At 59.0% G+C, this 18672-nt stretch overlaps 6 protein-coding genes across 6 annotated transcripts; 3 read left to right on the forward strand and 3 right to left on the reverse strand.

Moving 5' to 3' along the window:
* Positions 1-187: 187 nt before the first annotated feature.
* Positions 188-1846, reverse strand: SPBR_01595 (glutamine amidotransferase; the record flags this gene model as incomplete). Its single annotated transcript, XM_040759905.1, has 1 exon — positions 188-1846. The coding sequence occupies one exon, from the start codon at positions 1844-1846 to the stop codon at positions 188-190; it is 1659 nt and encodes a 552-aa protein (XP_040619129.1).
* Positions 1847-2536: 690 nt separating this feature from the next.
* On the forward strand, positions 2537-3805 carry SPBR_01762 (uncharacterized protein; the record flags this gene model as incomplete). Its single annotated transcript, XM_040760072.1, has 1 exon — positions 2537-3805. One exon carries the CDS (start codon positions 2537-2539, stop codon positions 3803-3805), a length of 1269 nt encoding a protein of 422 aa, XP_040619130.1.
* A 1400-nt stretch (positions 3806-5205) lies between these two features.
* SPBR_01437 (vacuolar sorting-associated protein) lies at positions 5206-7335 on the forward strand (the record flags this gene model as incomplete). Its single annotated transcript, XM_040759748.1, has 1 exon — positions 5206-7335. One exon carries the CDS (start codon positions 5206-5208, stop codon positions 7333-7335), a length of 2130 nt encoding a protein of 709 aa, XP_040619131.1.
* A 659-nt stretch (positions 7336-7994) lies between these two features.
* Positions 7995-10181, reverse strand: SPBR_01423 (uncharacterized protein; the record flags this gene model as incomplete). Its single annotated transcript, XM_040759734.1, has 1 exon — positions 7995-10181. One exon carries the CDS (start codon positions 10179-10181, stop codon positions 7995-7997), a length of 2187 nt encoding a protein of 728 aa, XP_040619132.1.
* Positions 10182-13853: 3672 nt separating this feature from the next.
* Positions 13854-14954, forward strand: SPBR_01848 (uncharacterized protein; the record flags this gene model as incomplete). The annotated part of the gene is made up of 1 exon (XM_040760158.1): positions 13854-14954. One exon carries the CDS (start codon positions 13854-13856, stop codon positions 14952-14954), a length of 1101 nt encoding a protein of 366 aa, XP_040619133.1.
* A 577-nt stretch (positions 14955-15531) lies between these two features.
* SPBR_02031 (uncharacterized protein) lies at positions 15532-16206 on the reverse strand (the record flags this gene model as incomplete). Its single annotated transcript, XM_040760340.1, has 1 exon — positions 15532-16206. One exon carries the CDS (start codon positions 16204-16206, stop codon positions 15532-15534), a length of 675 nt encoding a protein of 224 aa, XP_040619134.1.
* Between the last annotated feature and the right edge of the window lie 2466 nt (positions 16207-18672).

An 18672-nucleotide genomic window follows, 5' to 3' on the forward strand; every position in this document is an offset into this window, starting at 1 on the left:
CTCCTGGATGTCGTCATAAATAGGACCGACTTTTAAAAGAATGTGACCTTTGTTACCGACACTACATTTGTGGCTCGTTGAAATGCTCTATTTGATATTGACATTTCTATCACAGCTATGAAAATGCAAACCCGTAAACAACGCCGTCCTTTTGTAGTGACAATTTGCTTTTGCCATGAACGTTCCCCTACAACTCGCCTTCGAATTTCCGCACAACGAGGCCCTTGTCGGCCAGGTAGTCCTTGACCTCCGTCACCGTGTACTCGCCGCGGTGGAAAATGCCAGCGCCCAGGGCGGCGTCCGTCGTCGTCTGCTCAAAGACCTCCTCAAAGTGGGCGGGCTGGCCGGCGCCGCTCGAGGCAATGACGGGGATGTGCACGGCCGCCTTGACCTGGCGGATCAGCTCGAGGTCGTAGCCGCTGTTGCTGCCGTCCTTGTCGATGCAGTTGAGCAGAATCTCGCCGCAGCCCATGGCCTCGACGGCCTGCGTGAGCTGGACGACGTCCAGGTCGCGCGTCTCGCGGCCGCCCTTGATGGTGCAGGCGTACCAGCAGTGGGTTTCGCCGCGGGGGCCGGGAAACGCGGTCGGGAGGGTGCTGTGCGCGGTCGACGCGGGGTCGGCCACGTAGACGCGCTTCGGGTCGACGCTGACCACGACGGCCTGGTTGCCGTAGGCACCGGCAATCTGCTCGATGGCGGTGGTGCCCGACAGCGTGCGGCCGGCCGCGTAGTAGGCCTCGGCGGCGAGGACGGCGTCGGAGCCAATGGACACCTTGTCGGCGCCGGACTTGAAGTACATGGTGGCAATGGCCAGAGCCGACACGTGGGTGCCGTCCGTGTCGACGGTGTCGCGGATGCCGCCGCCAATGGTCAGGGGCACAAACACGGTCTGGGAGGTGCGCCGCAGGATCTCGAGCATGGGCACGTCGGCCACGGGGCAGTCGCGGAAGCTCGTGATGTTGAGGAACGTGACCTCGTCGGCGCCCTGGGCGTAGTACCGCTCGGCCAGCTCGACGGGCTTGCCGAGGTTGCGCACGCCGCGCGCGTCGGACTTTTCCCGGACATCGTACTGGTCGCCCTTGGTCACCACCAAGTCGCCCTGGTCGTTGGTGCGCACGTCGAGGCAGGCGATGACGCGGCGGGTCAGGCCGGACGTGGGTGCGGGTGTGGGCGTGCCAGGCAACGACGGCATGGGCGACGCTGCCAGCGCCTTGGCGCCGCTGCCGTCCAAAAACGCCCGGATCACCCGCAGACCCGCGACGCCGCTCTTTTCCGGGTGGAACTGCGTCGCCATCACGTTGCCGCGCGCCACGGCGCCCACAAACGTCTCGCCGCCGTACGTCGCCGTCGCCACGGACCAGCCGAGCGCTTCGAGCTCGCCTCGCGTGTAGGGGTACTTGTACGAGTGCACGTAGTAGTACTTGGAGGCGGCGCGCACGCCGTAGAAGCCGTCGCCGCCGTCCTGGGCCCGCGCGTCGTTCCAGCCAATGTGCGGCACCGCCTTGTCGCTGTCGTCGAAGCGCGTCAGGTCGCCCGCAATCACGCCCAGACCACGGCAGCCCGGATCCTCGCTCGAGCCGCGGAACAGCGCCTGCAGGCCCACGCAGATGCCCATAAACGGCTTGCCGTCGTCAATGTGCTTGCGGATGGCGGGCAGGTAGCCGGCCGCGGCCAGCTGGGAGAGGCAGTGGCCAAAGTGGCCGACACCCGGCAAGATCAGGCGCTCAGCATCGGCGACCTGGTCGGGGCGGGTGATCCATTCGACCTCGTAGCCGACCTTTTCAATGGCGTTGACGAGCGAGCGGACGTTGCCGGCGACGTAGTCGAGGAGGTGGACGGTCGGCATGGCGCGAGGCACGAGAAAAGCGAGGAGCTAGGAAACAACAGGAGCGAGCGAAGAGAGTCCCGGAAGCGAGCGTAGCGAGGACACACAAATTAAGCGCACAGGGGTGCCGTATAAGTGAGGCCGAAGTCGAAACTGCAATTGTGGACGGGTAATGCCTAGCAGACGATTTCGGAGTCAATGCGATCGCAGCAACTCTGGTATATATAGAGGACCTCGGGCCTTGCCTGTGCGGCGGTGGTGGCTGGTTGTTTGGCTATCGTGGGAGGGCGCAGAGAAAAGAACGGTGACTCAACGACCTCTGCATCACTAAAGCAATGTCAACAGATTGAGGCCTGTCGTCGGCGATTGGTTTCTTTTTCTTTTTCTCTTCTTTTTTTTGCTGGCGCCGTTAGCACTGTTGACTGCTGCCCCACCACTAATTACCTCCCACTATCGGCGCTGTGACGTCCGCCACGGCTCTGCCAATTCTGCCGTTCGTCTCCGCTAATTTTTATTTAGCTGTGTGGAATTTACGCTGTAAGTCGAACACTGAAGCTCTGTGCTTCTGCCGTCGCGCGCGACGTCACAACGGCAAGCTGACAATTGTCGCGTTCAACGGTCTTGTCTCAATGCATTCCCGTCGACAACACAATTGCGCCTACCAATACGATTCCCATGGCTGAACCAGCTGCACCGGGCGTGCCAGCTGCAATGGCCGGCAACGAGGACGACTCCTCCTCGTCCTGGGAGTACGAGTACTCGACCACCGAGACCGAGACACACCTCATCACACTGGACCTGTCGGTGCCCGAGTTTGTGCGGCAGCGCGACGACGTGATAGTGCACAACACGCGCGGCGGGTTCCGGTCGTGGCAGAACCCGCTGAATGTGGAGGAGGCACCGGGCCTGCGCGGGTTTGGAGGCGACGACAGCGACAATGCTGGCGACGGCGACGGTGCTAGTGCCGGCGATGGTGCCGGCGACTCGGATCGGAGCGACGGTGCAATGCGACACACGTCCAGGAACAAGAACAAGACGGCCAAGGCAGGCACAGGCGGCCCTGCCACCAGAAATCCGACACAACCAACACAGCCGCTGGCAGCCGACGAACCCGACGACACAGACATCCAGATCCTCGACCTACACACGGCCGAACCCATTGTTGCCTACCGCGGGATGATCTTCAAGGGCTCATGGAGCGAGACCATTGGCACGGAGATGCTGTTTGCCAAGACGGAAGAGGGACACGAGGCAGACAATGCGCACGGCATCCAGGTGGCGGACACTGTCCGTCTGGTGGGCGCCTCGTCCGCACGCATCACCTGTGCACCCACCGAGTTGGTTCCCAAGGCGAAAAAGGCGGACCATGCTGCTGCCACAGCGGGCGCCTCGAGCGTGTCTACGGCCGCCCCCCAAAAGAGCCTCGGCTTCGTTATCCCCGTCGGCAACAACGCCTCCGTGCAGCGCCAGCAGCAGGCGTCCTTCCTCGAGCAGCTCATGGCTCTCAAGCACCGCCGCGGCGAGCAGGACGTCGTCACCGTCCAGGCCACCGAGACGAAGCAGAATGCCGTTCGGGGCGATGCGGCGGAGATCAAACGGCGCGCCCGGCGGGAGACGCAGTTGCAGGTGCACCAGGAGCGGCGGGCAAAGCGGTTGCGCGGCGGGCAAGGCGGAGCCGACGGCGACACCGAGGCCGGCGCGGCGGCTGGTGCTGCCGATGCTGGCCATGTCGACGCCGATGCCGACAACGTGGCCAGCCCACAGCCACAGTCGGCCCAACGACGACGCCGCGCGGCAGCCCGCCGTGGCCGCAGCCGCGTGTCTGATTTCTCACAGATTGCGCGGGTGGCGGGCGACGACGACCTGCTGGCGTTGTCTCAAAACGGACACGGAAGCCAGGGCGGCGGCGGCGACGAAGTGCCGGGCGACGCGGAGGACGACGAAGCGTCGTTGAGCGAAGACTACGACGACGGCGAGTGAGCGTCCGTCTGCTGCTGGCAGCACCCCCTGTTACGATACGATGTACTATTATCAAGATGCTGTATGCTATGACTTATGAAGGCGAAGTACGGTTTACCAAGGGACTATGTCCAACGTGAAGGCAATGAAGCGGCGTAGGACAACTGCAGAGTGTCGTGGATAGCTGGTGCATCTGCAGCCTCGCAGTCAACCCTTCTCAAGCGTACAAAGTCAGTCCAGTCACGGACTTTGAGACGGACCTCCGGCTTGAATGATGGCTACATGACGCCTGTGCAAAGGCCGCCCGCCAAAGAGCTGCCGCTTTAAGCGCACCGTGCTATGGTCGTTTCCGAACGGGAAGGGGAACGAGATGATATCGCAGTTATCACGGGGTGCTGCCAATTTCCATACTCCATACAGCCCGCAGCACCCACCGCCGACAGACGCATCCTCGACCGCCTATGGTTCCATCCCGTGGTGGTCATTGTCGTTGGCATCAGCTCGTCTCGTTCGGGGGAGAAAGTTGAGAAAGCCGCGACAGTCGCCTGTCCACTTTATCGACATGCATGTGTTGCTGCAATGTTTCACTTGAATGGGAGAGGCGATGTCGGCTCCTTTCCTTTTCTGTCACGCAATATATGGACCAACACCTGCAGCACGGCATCGTGGCTGTTTCCGGGTTCCTGTTTGGTTCCTGGCGTAAGCCCTGCGCTCTGCACGTCTGGCGCACATGGCACATGGGCCACAGGCGCCACACCAGCACATGGGCCACTGGAATCTTGGAGCCCTGGAAGAGGCAAGGCGGGCCCAGCGAGTCAGGCTCTCTGGCCCTCTCGCCCTCTGCCCAGAGAGGCGCAAAGCCAACTAACGAAATAGTGGGTCCCAGGCATTGCCGAAGCGGCAACGTCATGTGTGGGACCGATGTAGTGGTACTTGTGGCTATATATATGTCTCTGTCAATTCAGTGTACCTCTACTCTTCGGATCTGGGCGCAGCCAGTGTTGCGCCGTCAATTGCACCTGCACATCGTTCGTTCTCGTTGCCCAACACTGCCAAATCCGTATTCGTCACAGCGCTTAGTCCGACTTTCATTCTTTTCGCCTCTCATTCTTTTCCGTCTTCCTTTTCTTCTTCTTCTGTTTACTACACCTCTGTTTTACCCTGCTGTTGACAGCAGACCTTCGACCTCTCTCCTCTGTCTGCGACGGAGACGTTCCAGCGCCACTCGACGTTGGACCAATTCCGCCTTTTCCCAGCCACCCAAATCCTCCCCCTAAACAACATCGACACTCCTCTGACATCTTTCCTCTGCCAATGCTTTGCGATTGTCGGATACGCCGGCCCGTCCTGTTTTCCGTCTGCTCCTCTTCGACGACCGGCTGGCGATCGTAGCCGGTCTTCCGTGATTCCCTTCCTCCACAATGTATCACGTCCGGCGGCTCACCATCACCGCCATCTCCATCGGCCTCGTCATCTTCGTCTTCACCTACCTGCCCACCGTCCTCAACCCGACACCACCCTCGGCCGAGGAGAAACGCCGCGACAAGAAATGGATCGACTCCAGTCCCTACTGGCTTGATCGCCAGGCCTGCCGCTGGTTCAGTCTGTGTGGCGTGCACCACCTGCGCTGGGATGCTCCCGCCCTCGGCAACCACACCAACGAGCGCCACGACAACGACGACGATGGCCACGAGCTCGGCCTGGATCTGAAGTCTCTCGAGCTTCGCGAGCTGTTTGCCGTCAGCGACAGCTACAAGTGGCTGTCGCGCGAGTCGACGGGCGACGAGAGCTGGGAGATTGCGGGGCGTGCGAAGACTGTTGCCGTCTCCACCTCGACATCAGAGAGCCCGGATGCGCCGGACGAGCCGGCCGTGCGGGAGCCATCCACCGACACGGAAGGGCCGGCCATGGGCGAACTGCGGAAGCGGGCAGCCTCGCCGCCACCGTCCCCGCCCAAAGACCCCTACGCCATCCCGCAGTACGTCCTCGACCATGCGCCGCTCGTCCACCTCTTCTCCGGCGAGAACTTTTGGCCATCGCACATTGCCGAGCACGTTAAGCACATGATCCCCGCGACCAACGGCTCGGCCATCCGCGACCGCAAGACCGGTGACATCATCCGCCCCAACGGCTCGCACCCCTTGACGCTCGACAACCTCTACGAAACCCTCAACCACTACCGCACGCGCGTGACCCTGACCAGCGAGGTCGACGTCGAGAGCCGTCCGGAGTGGCTGCACTCACACTACGGCATCCCCCTTCCGTTTGATGGCAACAACAACGACGGCAGCGACGGCAGCAACCCCCACACCAACCCCGACATCCGCAACGGCCATGACTACGAGCAGCCCGACCACAAGTTCTCGGATGATACCACCTGGTTTGCCGTCGACAAGGACCACCCGCTCAACCGCATTTCGGACCCGCGCAAGCTGCCCACGCCGCAAGAGGTCATGGCCATGCGCCAGGCCAAGGGCCCGCGCGAGGCTCTGACCCGTTTCAACGGTCCGCAGGAGGCACGCGTTCGCCAGCTGCTGCATGAGCGGGCGGCCGCTGCCGTGGCCGCCTCGACCGGGGCTCAGCGCCACCAGATTGTCGTCGGCGACGCGCCCCAGTCTGTCATGGGCGGTGACGACCACGACGACACAGACGACACACCACAGGAATCCCCCGTCCACGGTTACAAGCCTGACACGAGCGGCTATTCCGCGGCCCCCGCCATCCTCGTCATGGTCGACAAGGGCTCGGGCATTCTGGACGCCTTCTGGTTCTTCTTCTACAGCTACAACCTCGGTCAGACCGTCCTCAAGGTCCGCTACGGCAACCACGTCGGGGATTGGGAGCACTGCATGGTCCGCTTCGAGAACGGCGTGCCGCGTGCCCTCTACCTGAGCGAGCACGCCGGCGGCCAGGCGTATGCATGGAGTGCCCTCGAAAAGTACAACAACGCGTCCTCCACCACCGGCATCCAGCGCCCCGTCATCTACTCGGCCGTCGGCAGCCATGCCATGTATGCGCTGCCCGGCACGCACCCGTACGTGCTGCCCTTTAAGATGCTGCGCGACGAGACCGACAAGGGCCCGCTCTGGGACCCGGCCCTGAACAACCTGGCCTTCCACTACGACTACGTGCTGGACCGCGAGCAGGGCGACGCCGGCTCGCACGACCCCGAGAATGAGGACGACGACGACGATGATGTCGTCGACGAGGACAGCCGCTCCTCCGCTTCCTCGTCCGCCTCGAAATCGTCCTTGAAAAAGAAAAAGGACAAGACGCCCGGCGGCCCGTGGGTCCCGCCGACCAGCCTGACCCCGGCCTCGACCAACCCGGACGCGCCCACCTCGTGGTTCCACTTCCGCGGCCTCTGGGGCGACGCCCTCTACGAGCTCGGCGACCCGCGCCAGTGGCGCCTCTTTGGCCAGTACCACTACACCGAGGGCCCCGCCGGCCCCAAGTTCAAGAACCTGGGCCGTGAAAAGGTGTGCCAGGCGGAGCGCTGCCGCATCCTGTACAGCCTCGACGCCGGCAAGAAGGCGTCGTGGTACAGTTAGGTGTGGCCGCCCCGCCGGCCGTTGCTGTGTGCTTCTTTTGTTTTGTTCTTTTCAGAGGCTTGTTTTCCATGCTTCTACGAACTGCGTCGATTGGAGTTCAACGATACCCATCTCTCATTTTTCTCAATCTCTTTCCTTTATCTCTCTTATTTTTGCGACAAGGTCAACATAGACAGCTTTGTTAGACTTGTTGATGGATGTTTCTGCTTGCTCCAAATTGACAATGGCGTATCTGTATGTGTCTGATTTTGTGCTCTCCTTTGTCTTTTCCTGTATATATCGGAGTGATGACATAACCAAGACGGCGAACAATACCATAGAAATATACCACTTTGACTTATCTTGCTCGCTGGACAGGATTCGACGCACGACTGTGACGGGAATTGACCTGTCCTGACGTCCGGCCTCAATTATACCGTGCAAACTGAATATTAATATGACATTTTGGATGGATCTTAGCTAGCGACGCCCAGTTCACGGTGCAGTCTTGGAAATAAAAATGAATACATAGACGAAATAAAATTAACTTAAATAATGCAACGAATACAGTCTATACCTTTATAAATCGCCAAAATGAAAATAAAAATAAAAATAAAAATAAAAAAATTACCAGATATGCCAGAAATATGAGAAAATAAGCCAACTGGACCTCCGTGCCATCACACCCGGGTGATCTTAATGTCCAAGGTGGGCATCATCACGGTGTGCTCGTCAATCTGCACCCGGCTCTCGATGATGGATGCCACCACCTCGTACGTCCGCGTCGTCGCCGTGTTGATCGGCTGGCCCGCCGCTGCGGCGGCCGCCTGCGCGCTGCTCCCCACGGTCATGCGCAGCACATTGGTGCTCGCCGAGATCTGTGGCAGCTCGTTTTCCATGACGTACCAGCGCACAGGCTCGCCCTGCTGGCGCATGGAGAGCACAAAAAGAAAGCGGCTGTCGAGCGCGTGCCGGTTGATGACGAGGCAGCGCGGGCCGTCGCGCTTGAGGCGGTAGTCGACGAGGACGCCAAAGGAGAGGTTGTCGCGGCCGTCGGGGCCCTGGCGGCTGGCGCACGAAAAGGCGACGACGTCGTTGCGCGACTCGGGCTGGCAGAAGATGCGCGTGCGCTCGTCCCACGACTGCGGCGGGAACGAGCTGAAGTAGATGTGGCGGTCGCCAAAGTAGGGGATGTGCATGCCGCGCGGGAAGAGGCGCGGGTGGTAGACGGCGCAGAGCTTCTGGTGGGCCGTGAGCGTGGCCGTGGCGGCGGCGACGGCCGCCGCCGAAGTAGTGGGCACCGTCGGCGGCTGCTGTTGTTGGCTGTGGTGCGGCAGCAGGAGCTGGGCGGTCGACAGACGGGGCGACTCGACGCCCCCGCCGGCGAGCACGGACGGTGCCGGTGGCAGCGTTGGCGATGAGGCCGACACCATCGACAGCGTCTCATTGCGCGCCGACCGGCCCGAGGCCGAGGCCGTGGGGACCGTGTTGGGGTGCATAATAATGTAAAACGAGTGGTTCTCGGTCGTGTTGGTGGACTTGAGCTTGCTCTTGGACAAGAACGCCAGCGAAGGATTGGCGTCACGCAGAAACAGGCCCGGCCCGACCTTCTTTAGTGAGATGCCAATCTCGGACGCGGCACCGCGCGCGAAGCCGACGCTCAGCACATAGCGGTATCGCGTGTACTGCACGGCCGTCGGCTTTCGGCGGGTCGACCCAGTCGTCCCGATGGGTGGGCTGCTGCTGCCACCACTGACATTGCTGCCGCCGCCTACCTCGGAGTCGACTCCGTACACAGGACTGCGGCTGTGACTGTGGCTGTGAGAATGGGCATGGCTGTGGCCATGTGTGCGGTGGTCTTCCATGTCCAGCGCCAGTGGCACCAGCACGAGATACGTGGAGATGCGCAGGCCCCGGTTGGTCACGGCAAACTCGCAATCGTCGTTACGGAACTGCGACAGCTGGTGGCAGTGCTCAAATTCCGCAGGCGATGGAGCCAGCAGCGGCATGTATGGTTCCCGGCCAGCCGGTTGTGTGGACGGCAGGTCGTCGCCTGCCGCGGCGTCTGAGGGCATCCAGGCAAACAGCGTCAGGTCCGTGGTGCGCTTGATGATCTCCTCCTGCAGACGCTGGAAGGCGCGCCGGCCCTCGCCGTAGATCAGGGGCATGTAGACGTCAAACAGACCCAGCAAGCAGTAGGCCAGGTCCTCGACCTTCGTGGTGACGCGCTGCGATGCCCAGGCCATGCGTTGGGCCGTCGAGTAGCTGCTGAGGCGCTCTTCGCCGAGAATGGCCGGCACGGGGATGTGCGTGATGTCGGCCAGCAAGGGCGCCAAGTCGATCTTGGAGCCGATGGGTGACCAGCGCGCGTCGTAAAACTCGACCATATGGGGCGCCAAGAGCTCCTGGAGGGTCCAGCCGCGCCTGAACCATGCACAGCGTCGGATCTGGTTGTAGACGTAGTCGCGGTGTGAGTGGCCGTCCTCGGCATTGTTGCCGCCGTCATTGTCCGACGAGACACGAGCGGACGGTGACGCATCGAGGTCGACCAGGTGCACAAAGCAGACTGCGGCGCACTGGTACCAGTTGAACATGGAGTTGATGGACTCGGTCAGCTCCGTGTTGTTGGTCTTGTCGATGCAGCACGTGTCGATCCAAGCCCACTCGAGGCCGCGCTGGAGTGCCAGTGTGCAGGTCGACGTGATCTTGGCGTAGCCCTTCTTGTCGGTCAGGTAGGGCGAGGACATGTCTTGCAGGGTGACCTCTTGCTTGTCCTCCCATGTGTGCGACAGAATGGCGTACGGTGGGATGGTAGCAGAGTCAGGAAAGTCCTTGAACTTCAGCGATGCCGCGTGAAGGAGCCTCATTGTGGGGAGAGGGAGTCGGTGCTCCAGCAAGTGATTATTGGCTGTGTTATCGAAGTGTATGTAGACCTGAGCGCAGACATTGCTGCAAGAGTGCGTATGCTTGGGAGTTGTGGACCGGCATCCACCAAAGATCCTGTTCGAAACACTGTTATCAATGACAAGAGATGCCGCCCGCGAAAGAGTGCCACGGTCGCCGAAGGCTGAACAAAAGGTACGACGAGGGGAGATTGGAAATGGTCAAGTTGGACATGGAAATAGGTGACTCGTGAAGCTCGGTCGTCCTTTTAACTGATACGTGTTGTCAACGAGATGATGCCATGTGACCATCATCAAAGGCGTACACTGAGCGCCTTGCGGGAAACCTGCGCTTTAAACGTTTGTTTGCTGCCTTTCGCTCTTGTCGCCTTTTTGTCGCCTTTTACTGTTCGCTCAGGTTGTGGTCAGGCGCAGCCCTGCAGCACAAGGCAGCCTATTCCTCATGTCTCGGAGTGACCTCAACTTCAAGGCGGGGAAGAGTCCAGGAGGCTCTGTCCGGGATTATGCGAGGCCCGAGCTGCTGTGGAGCTGCATACAGATCCTCTGCCAATAAACTAGAGGCCTGGCTTTTGATGTTCGGCACAGCCTCGCGAGTCAGCGCTCGCAAAACGCATTTCACCTTGAGAAAAAATGCAAATGCGAGCCATACAATAAAACATGCGAGGCTCGTCGTTGTTGCGGCTGGAAACGTTGTGGAAAACGAGTCCTTGTGTAAGCGGAGTAAACAAGGTCGAGCTTGGCGATACCTGAGCGTTTGTTGGTTTTGGTGGTCTCGAAAGTCGTAAAACAGTCGCTAGAAAGGCAGCCATAGCGGGATGGCTAGAATCGGGGGCAAACACAGCCAACACAAGCCAATTCCGACGGGACAAAACGTTGAATCACATCCAAACATTTTGTCCAGCAAACCCTGCATCCGACCCGAAAGACGAGGCAGCTTTGGGAGGATATGAGACGGCGCCCAAACTCAACATCGTTGGCTAAGCAGCTGCGGCATCGAAAGAACTCTACAGACGAACTTGGCCAAGTTGACTTTTCTGTGACCAAAGCAAGCAACACTGGCGACAGACAGGCGGAAGGCAACTGACTGACAACTGGCAGGCAGCTACTGTACAAGCACGGCAGGCATTCATGCCTAAAGATCTGCATGGGTAGTTTGTTCGTGAGTGGTGAACGGCCGCCTGGCATTGTTCATATTTTCGTTCGCCTTGACAGAATCTGGCCAGTAGATGGGCAGTAGAACGCTGTATGGATATCTCGGGGAAGCTCCCTGCAGCGGCGGGACGGCGACCACCTGCTAGAGGTGCCAGCTGCTTCGTGTGAGGAAGGATATGAAATTCAAGATCTCCAGAGTCGAGAGCATAAGTCACGACGGAGACTCGTCGCCTTCCCCTCAAGCCTCTTCTCTGTCTCTCTCGCCCCGTTGTTGACTCTCTTTGTTGCGGCCTAGTGGTGTTTAGCATATCCAATCTTGTTTGGATGGGGAGCCTATGCGTGTGTATGTGTTGGCTTGGTCATGGTTGCATGTCTCTCTATGTTCGTGATTTTCCCACTGAAGTAACTGCTCCGTTACAGTCGACGTCGGACACCGCTTCGGGTCCTGTCTGGCAAGATGTTTGCCCGCGCGGCAGGAGCTATCGGTGTCCCTTCCACAAGAGTCATACTGGTCCGAATCTGGCACTTGAACGACATGTCTGGGTAAGTGCACTTGATATACATAAATGTTGGCAGGTGCGACCCTCTCACTCTGCCGTCCTTGTACCGTCGGTGTCTTCTGTTGCAGACTCCCTTTCGTTCAATCCTTTCGTTGTTACCGTTGCCACATATCCTTCAAGCTGTCGTCATTCGTCGCCCTGATATCAGCAATCTTTGGTTGTGCTGTTGGTAGCACATGCCCTTTGTTGTACCTGAATCTTTTCTTCTTCTCTTCTTCTTTTCTTCTTTTCTTCTTTTACCGTAGCTATCTACCTCCTTTTTCGGCCGCCCTCTCATCAACACCATTCTTTTCTACGGGTTTAATTCACCCCCCCACTCCCCCTCCTGCTCCCAGAGACGCGGTACGACTTGGTGGCTGTGAAGGCTGCCGCGAGCAGGGACGGTGCGGCGGTGGCAGCGTCCTCGTCATCAGCCGTCAGTGGCAGCAACGAGGCTCTCGGCGGTGGAGGTGACAAGGCGTCGGTGGCGCCAGAGACTGTCCATGCGAAACATCCACGCCGCGATCTGGCTGCCCTGGCACCTGCACATCTTTCCCATTGTCGAGTGGGATGCCTTTGTCGTACCGTGGTCCGCTTCCTGTTTCCTTGTCGTCAACCTTACGCAGTCGCAACTCGTTGGTGCATCGCCTGTAGGTCGGACGGATGGCCGACGAGGAGGTCCTAGGAAGATGATTGTAGTAGGGGTTATCAACCGCAAAATGGGGCCTGCATCAATTTCTGGTCGCCACGATTCCGATGTATGTCCGATTTGTAAATGACTTAGCGTCCGGCCCACCGTTCCAATGAATCCAATCAACAGAGCTTGACATAAAGCATCCAAACACAAAAGGAACTCGTGCGCGAGAAGTTCAGAACATTTTGTAAACCCTGGGTACACTCTGTAAGTTGGATGTTGATGCCCGCGAACAAGATGTTTGCAAGGCGGTGTGAAGGAAGGATGTAAGCATGGCTACAGCTTGTAGGATTCGTCCCAAAACAGTCGTCTCGCCCGGATAGAAAACTATGCAACCTCTGTCGATCTTACCGGTTCCCTTCCATGTATCGTCGCTCTTCTTCTCATATTCTACGCAGTAATACCAACGGCCGGCTTTCAGGGCCCGAGCCGGACTTCCGCTTGTTGGGAATGCCAGGGACCGAAGAGACGTCTAGACCGAAGTGACATTTATTCAACATTTCTGACTACGCTCAATGCCGTCGGGGGGCAATCCAAGCCCTTTTTGTGTTCGTTTTTCGTGCTTATAACTACTTTTATGCTGGTGGACATGTGAAGGAAGACGAGTGGGAACGGCGCGACTTTCCGGTTTGGGTTAGGGGACAAACAGTGCCTCGGCGTGTGCCTGCGGCCTAAGCCCTTCCAGCACTGGTTTGGCCGTTTCAGTGGCCCCATATACGCTCCGTAGACTCCCATTGGCTGGAAGGGATCTTAACGGACCCAATTCGAACGACATACGCGGAAGGCGCGATCTTGTCTCTTGGCTCGGGAGATGGGAACATTTTTCTCTAAAAAATAAAATAATAATAATAATAATCAAATATAAGGGATGCACGTCACCTACAAGCTCTCTGCGGCAAGTTGTCCCTACGTCTTCGTCCACCATCGACAGCCCCGTTACGACACCCCCACGCGCATGTCGCCTCCCTCTCTTGCGCCGTCACTCCTTACCAAGTGCAGCAGCACCCTGATTTGCTACGTCCGCGCCGCGCCTCTCTGGATTGTCGTCATCCTCGGCCTCCTTGCCGGCGCCGTCCGCCATTTTTTGTTTCCTTCTCCTCCTCCTCCTCGACAACCACCGGCACCTCACCCTGCACCGGCACTGAGGGCCCGCGCCGCCGCCGCGTCGAAGCAAGGATAGCGCTCCTGTCCGACCTCCCGCGCTCCCTCCGCGGCCTGCTTGCGCCCCTGCGCCGCCGCCTCAACGCCGCCATGGCCTCCGCCGCGGGGTCGTCCCTCACCAACATGTCCGTCGTCGTGCCCGTCTTCAGCGTGGCGGGTGCCGCGTCGGCCGCGTGGGCCGTGCGCGCGGTGCTCGCACGCCACGACGGCGACGTCCGCGCGTGGGCGGTGCGCTTCCTGACGGGGCCGGGCCGCACGTCGCGGCTGCTGCTGCTGCTGTTCATGGCGTTGAACCTCAAGTCGCTGCCGTTTGCGTGGACGGCGCGCATCTTTTGCGCGCTGATCCGGCACACGCTGTGGCCGCGCAAGCCGCTGCCGCCGCCCGCGCTGTTCCACTACAGCATCACGCGCTCGCGCACGTCGCTGCTGGAGACGGACTACAACTTCCACAAGTCCAACAGCACGTACTTTGCCGACCTCGACGCCAGCCGCACGCACCTCGTCATGTACCTGCTGGGCCCCGGCTTCGCGGCCGTCGGGCGCAACGCGTCGACCAAAATCGTGCCGTCGCCCGCGGACGGCGTGACGCCCATGGCCGGCAGCCTCGGCGTCGGGCTGGGCGCCGTCTTCTGCAGCTTCCGCAAGGAGATTGCGCCGTACCAGCCGTACGAGATGTGGAGCCGCGTGCTGGCGTGGGACCGCAAGTGGCTGTACATTGTGACGCACTTTGTCGTCAAGGGCAAGGTGCGGCCAGCCGGCTGGGACGGTTGGCAGGGGGGCCCAACGGCCCAAAAGGCGTGGACCGCCGCCGACGAGGCCAACCTGCAAAAGTACGTCATCGCGACGGCTGTTAGCAAGTACGTGTTCAAGCTCGGCCGGTTCACCGTGCACCCCTCGTACCTAATCGAGGCCAGCGGCCTGCTGCCGACGCGGCCCGGCGACGGCTGGCGCGGCGGCGGGGCCGAGGCCGTGGGCACCGTCGACGACGCCGACGAGGCCGAGCTCATGAGCGAATCGCCGACGCCGACGACGGACAGCGAGAGCGACGGCGAGACGTGGACGTGGAAGAATGTGGAGCGCGAGCGCCGCCGGGGCATGGCGCTGGCGGGCCAATTTGCCGCTCTGGACGACGCCGGCGCGTTGTTTGATGGCGGCAAGAACGGCGCTCTGGGCATCTTTGGTCCCGGCTGAGGGAGTGGAGTGACAGGATGTTGTACAAGGTGTAGACGGGGCTGTTTGGGTTTCTTGCTTTCCCAAATGGGTACATCGTAGACAATGCATTTTTAGAGATTAGACGTTAGGCTGTATGTTTACAACTCGTGTATGATAATAGAACCATGGTTCAGTGATTAGAGTGGCATTGCTGCCACACATTAATTCAGAAAAAGTGTCGTGCGTTGTTCAACTATTTCTATTGAATGTTGTCCTCCCACTTCATGTTTCTCGAACGTCTATCCGATTAGTTCCCCTTATGTCGCTCTTCCTTGTTGCTTCCACGTCAACAACAATGCATGCGTACAGTAAAATAAGGAGTGTCTATGGGTGTGTATATGTATCCGTGGGTATCAAAGGAGTGTAAGTGTATGGGTCCGCGTAACGAGTGTCCAGAGTGGGTATCAAATGAGTGTCGTGGGCCAGCGGCGGCCAAGTACCGTACCATTCACCACATATGAAAATATGACCAATCAGTGTGAAAAATCAAAACAAAAGTCAACGCAAAACCAAAACGCCGTGTTGAGTAATGAGAGGATCTCCCCCAACCTGTGCTTTACAGCATCATGGCCACCGCGGCCACGGCGGCACCGGCCACGGCCGCAACAGGAACACCGTGGACGACCGCGCCGGCCGTGGTCACCGAGGTCGGCGTCGAAGTGGTGGTCGGCGAGGGGATCAGGCTGGCGGTGGGGATGTGGGAGGCCTGGACGGTCTGGACGGTCGTGGGGGAACCGCAGCCGGTGTCGGCATCGCGACGGGCCAGGTAGGCAGCGACGACATCATCGGGGATCTCGGGCTCGGGGGCAGGCGCCGGGAAGGCGTCCGGCGCAGGGGCGGGTGCAGGGAACGGGGCCGGCGCAGGGGCAGGGGCAGGGGCCGGAGCGGCGGCGCGCTTGAGCACGGGCAGACCGCGCTTGACGGCACCGCAGATCTTGTTGCTGAGGGTGTGGGCGTTCTTGGCCTGGGCAGGGCTGCACGACTTGTCCAGGCAGTTGTGGGTGAGGGCAATCAGCTGGTCGTACTTGGTGTCGGAGCACTGGCAGTGGTAGTCGTCGGTGTCGCAGCCGACGGCAACGGCGGCCTGGAAGATGCAGAGGTTGGCGCAGACGGGGATGCGGCTGGCATAGCCGTTGATGGTGTTGCTGCCGCCGTCGTCCTGGATGATGAGGGACTCGTCGATGGCGGCGGCCGTGCCAGCAAGAGCCAGCAGGAAGGAGGTGTACTTCATTGTGGAGGAGAGACGCAGGAGGTGAGGGGGATGGGGAGGCTCCAAACGAGTGATGAACGAGTCGATATGGACGCAAGGACGAGTCAAGAGCGAGAGTACGACGTGGCAGCAGAGATGAGGTACGGCAAGAGAGAAAAGCGAGAGAGCGAGAGACGAGAGAGGAGAGAGGAGAGAAGCAACAAGAAGCTATGCATATACGCCAGAGGAGGATCTGCTTGGTACTTAAAGATGGGCAGCCAAGCCCGAGACCGTCCACGCGCAAAGGAAGAGGCCGTTCCACATGGGACTGGGCGGGCTAGATTCCGGGACCAGACGAGGAAAAAAGCTTCTGATAGAGGGGAAGCAGGCCTGGTCGTGCTCATCCTTGCTGTTTTGGTCAAGAGGACGACCGGACCACGGACTACCATGCGTGGACTTGTCTGCGAGGTTGACCTCAGGAGAGGAGAGGGAGTCTCGCCAGAGAAAAAGAGACGGGTGAGGAGGTCGCCGCTTGCCAAGGGCCAGGACTGAGAGGCGGCGCTGCGATTGGTCACTGCTGGTGTAAGTCGTTGGCGTGTTTTGTTTTCGGTTTTTCGGTCGTCCGTTTTTCTTCTTTTCCTCTTCACTTTTTCCTTGATTCCAGCTCTAGAGCACCTCCACAGCCTCCACGCCTCCACGGCCTCCACCACTCCCCGCCCCCGGACTAAGCGGAGCACCGCCAGATCGAGTCTGGCAGCTCCGGCCCTAGTTTTGTATTTGCTTTTTCTTCGTTTTCTTCTTACGAGTGTTTTTCGATTTTTTTCTTTTCAATTCCGTGTCTCTTGCGTCTTACGAAGCTTCAGAGAGTGCCTTTGATTCTGCTATGGTTTTTCTTGCTCAATCTATCGCCTGCAACAGACCACTGCCCTCATCTGGCGCAACGATCGGCATGGCCACCTGCAATGGCAAGTAGAAATTTGTGCAACCTACAGTGAAGAGTGGTGATGGTGGTGAGATGCAACAACAATGTGGCGACGATGACGGCTGCGTGTCATGGAACAAGGACGTCTTCTGCACGGAAGTGGCATAGTCAACACCAAGACAGGCAGACAAGATGGTGTCTCCGGTGATTGGCAGTTCTGTTTCGTTTCTTGTTTTCTTTTTTTTTTTTTTTTTTTTTTTTTTTTTTTTCCTTTTTCTCACACGCTCGTCATCGCCTTTTGTCGATTCCGCGATGGCCTCCTCCACCTTCGTCTCCGGCTTCGTCTTCCCACCTTCCCCTTCCCGCCTTTCCTTCCCCTCCTTTTCGGCTGTCGCATAGCTTCACATGTGAAACTGCAAACAGAGGCACGCCGTGCGCAGGACCTTTCTCGCGGCTCTTCCCATGGCGAGCAAAAGGCAAAGGCGGCGTGCTTCCACGCTACTGCAGCCTGCTTCTGCTCTACTGCAAGGCCATGCAGCCGGGGACAGCCGGGCTGTGGTGAATACGGGACACGAAAGGCAAGAAAGACAAGAAGGGCAAGCGGGCAAAAAGACGAGAAACAAAAGGCAGAATACGAACGGCGTCAAATGGAGACAATGTGGGTTGCGTAACTGGGCGACGGTGTGCATCGAACTGGATTATTCTCTCACCAAAACGGAACGAGTTGCGAGGGCAAACCAGAGGGAACATGAAGTGGAAGAACCAATCTCAGCCGCCTTTTTCCAAATGCGTCTCGTTTCTTGACTTTTTACTTTACTTTGTTCTTAAGAGTCTTTTGTCTTTCTTGTTTCTTTCGACGTTTGTTCCTTGTCTTTCAGTTTGTCCTTTACTACGTCTCATCGTGAACCTTGTCTCATTCTATTTTTCTCTGTTTCTTTGTCTTGGTGATCGGCGATCTCTCCGCATGCTGATCGGTGGACCTGTCTCCCCCGTCTCTTTCTCTCTCTTAACCTCATATCCTTCTACCGTGACTTGATGGCCCACATAGCATGGCCGAAAACGCAGACTTCGGTGTCCCCTCATCAGGGCTCGCACGGAAACGACCTCTGGTGGCAAGGCAGGGCAAGACAAAGTCCTGCAAATGACACCCCCCTGCTGCCCCTCTTCTGTGAATGTTGCGTACGACGTACTGGCACGAAGCACATGCTTTTGCTTCTCGGCTGGACCGGCCAATTGCACTACACCGTAACAAGTGTGGCGTTTTTCGGTAAAGGCTTTTTGGGTCGTATTGAGCTTCGCAACATACCCCTGCTTGAGTACCCGTTTGGCAGGAATCAAAACCAAGTCTCCAAGTCCAGTCCTGAAATGCCAAGGCAACGAGAACAATCCCCGCAAATGGGCGCCCGGGGCTTGTCCAGAACTCTGGCTTTCTTTGCAGTATCCGCGTTGTGTGTCGTGTGCCGGTTGTCTTTCAAGCAGTTTGCGGATACACGATTTCAGTAAGAGGCGCCGTGCGTTTTCCGCGATGATCTCTCAAGCTATATTCATTTATTCAAATATACTCTTCCGAGGAGTTGAGCGGAAAG

Source organism: Sporothrix brasiliensis (assembly GCF_000820605.1).
Source record: "Sporothrix brasiliensis 5110 chromosome Unknown Cont18, whole genome shotgun sequence".
NCBI lineage: Eukaryota > Fungi > Ascomycota > Sordariomycetes > Ophiostomatales > Ophiostomataceae > Sporothrix > Sporothrix brasiliensis.